Raw genomic sequence first — 2,795 nt, forward strand, 5'->3', positions numbered from 1 at the left:
TAGTCATAATAGACTTTGTCATCAGATTTAATCTGTGAATAACTATGATTGAAGCTGAAGGTAATTAAAAAGAGTTTATGACTGGTATTCCTGCCACTAAAATTAAAACTGAATTTGGAAAAGTGACATTACTATATACCCAAATCCCAAAAATATTTATTTGCCTATGTAAAACACGTTAATGCCCAACATCCTCTGAATTCACTGTTCCATCAATATAAAATTTATCCAGCCAAATGGATTTCCTAGAATGTGCCTTGCTCCTGAACACACACTCTCTCTCCTATAAATTAGAAATGTTCTTCAAATAGAGCAAAAATTTGAGAAGAAAGCCAACAAAAATCGAGATAATGTCACATCCTATCTGACATCCCTCAATCTTCTACTGAGACCTCAGATTACTAAGGTCACAAAGTTATTAGTAACAGAGACAAGACATTGATGCAGGTCTACACCAAAAATCAAGAACTTAGAGCTTCTTCTAAGTTTTGGAAAATATTGGAATGACCTCAGGGTATCAAAGAAATGGGCTTCTTCTAAATGGGCACGGGTATGACCCCATCCAACCAAACACTTGTCCACATTATTATCTAGACCAGTAGACTGCTTTTCTAACCCAGTTTTAATTTTGTAAAATTTTCTTTATGCTAGAGCTAACATGTAAGCTGAAACAAAGAAAGGAGATAAAACAAGGATATCCTAATGGATTGCATAGGCTCCACCCTTAAGGTCCACTTATCCATGCCCTCGATAGTCCCAAATGCTTCGCACCCTTAGTTATACAGGAAGAACATTCCAAGTATTGAGCAAGAAAATAGTCTCTAAAGACTTAGGAGGATTTTGAGATTAGTGTGAAACTACAACACAAGGCTCTCCACTGCAGAATGTGGGTATAGTATTTGGGGGTTTTTCTGATTTGCTTTTTTCACACACAAAAAGAGCTTCTTCTTGGGGCGCCTGGGTGGCTCAGTGGGTTAAGCCGCTGCCTTCGGCTCAGGTCATGATCAGGGTCCTGGGATCGAGTCCCACATCGGGCTCTCTGCTCGGCAGGAAGCCTGCTTCCTCCTCTCTCTCTCTCTCTCTCTCTCTCTCTCTCTCTGCCTGCCTCTCTACTTGTGATCTCTCTCTGTCAAATAAATAAATAAAAAGAAAAAAATCTTTAAAAAAAAAGAGCTTCTTCTTTATTTTGAAAGATTTGATGAAGTGATGCCTATGAAATTAGGACTATGTAAAAGAGTGAACATAAAATGACATATAATATCCAATTCCAAAACTGCAATATATATAGAGAGAGAGAGAATATGGAAGATATTGTTCAAAATGATTGAAAGTAGCCATCTCCTAGTGTTAGAGTAATAGGTGATCTCTTTATTTTCCTCACCCTACTGTCCTGTATCTTGCAAATTCTCTAAAATGAGCATGTAATGATATTGTAAAGCTGCATGTCATCAAAAAATTAAATTGAATTAAAATTAAATAATATATGAAACTGCTAAAAAGTAAAATTATCCAAAATTTAACGTAAGTCTAAAATTTCAACAATGTCCAGTGTGTTCACAATCCAAGACCTTTTCCATTCACTTGCTAAATAACCTTCCGTTAAATAGATGTCTCATTGCCTCCTTCACATCCTTGTTTCTGAGACTATAGATTAAAGGATTCATCATGGGAGTCATAACCCCATAGAACATAGATATAAGTTTGTCAGTAGCATCCAAGTCATCTGAATTAAGTGTCTCTGTAGACTTGGGCTTCATGTACATGAAGAGAATGGTTCCATAGAATATTATCACCACAGTCAGGTGGGCTGAGCAGGTGGAGAAAGCTTTGCTTCTCCCCTCAGAAGTAGGCATCTTGAGGATGCTAGAGATGATTAATGAGTAAGAGATGACAATCAAAAGCAGGGGCATCAAGGTGAATAATGTTGTGGCCACAAGCATGGTGAACTCATTGCCTGAGATGTCAGCACAGGCCAGTTTCATGACAGCCAGAATTTCACAGGAGAAGTGATTGATGACGTTATTCCTACAGAAAGGCAATCGTACTACAAACACAGTTTGTACTGCAGAGTTGATGACTCCTATGATCCAGGACCCAGCTGCCATGGGCACAAAAGAATCCCTGCTCATGATGACAGTATATCTTAGGGGGTTGCAGATAGCCACATACCGGTCAAAGGCCATCATGCCCAGGAGCACACACTCTGTTGTCCCCATGGCCAAGCCAAGGAACATCTGCACCGCACAGCCAGAGAAGGAGATGGTCTTTCTCTCCGAGAGGAAACTCACCAGCGTGGAGGGAATGGAGGTGGTGGTGTAGCAGATGTCCAAGAAGGAGAGGTTCCCCAGGAAGAAGTACATAGGGGTGTGAAGGTGGGAGTCCAAGATGCTGATTAAAATAAGGGTGCCATTGCCCAGAAGGATCACAACATACATTATTAAGATTAGCACAAAAAAGAGTAGCTCAAGCCTTGGGTAACCAGAAAGCCCCTTTAGGAAGAATTCCACCAGAATGGTTTGATTTTCCCATTCCATTTCACAGTTTCTGTTTTACCTGTAAGACATTAGAATTTTTTAAAACAAAATATGTGACTCATTATGATTACTTTCAAATGTGAACCAGTTTATAAGTACCATACTCCCAGAGAGGAAAAAATTTTTTAAAGGAAAAAGCGAAAGAAAAAACAAAAAAAGAAGTAAATAAAAGTGAACCAAAGAGAGGTAAGATATGAATAAAGAGGAGGGCGGGAAGAGGAAACTTGCATGTTTTTAGCCACACACAATATGGCACGTAAT

At 39.0% G+C, this 2,795-nt stretch overlaps 1 protein-coding gene across 1 annotated transcript; it reads right to left on the reverse strand.

The window, feature by feature from the left end:
- Positions 1-1,577: 1,577 nt before the first annotated feature.
- Positions 1,578-2,534, reverse strand: LOC125083548 (olfactory receptor 13C9-like). Its single transcript, XM_047700275.1, has one exon. The coding sequence runs from the start codon at positions 2,532-2,534 to the stop codon at positions 1,578-1,580; it is 957 nt and encodes a 318-aa protein (XP_047556231.1).
- Positions 2,535-2,795: the final 261 nt, after the last annotated feature.

Source organism: Lutra lutra, chromosome 13 (assembly GCF_902655055.1).
Source record: "Lutra lutra chromosome 13, mLutLut1.2, whole genome shotgun sequence".
In the NCBI taxonomy this organism is placed as follows: domain Eukaryota; kingdom Metazoa; phylum Chordata; class Mammalia; order Carnivora; family Mustelidae; genus Lutra; species Lutra lutra.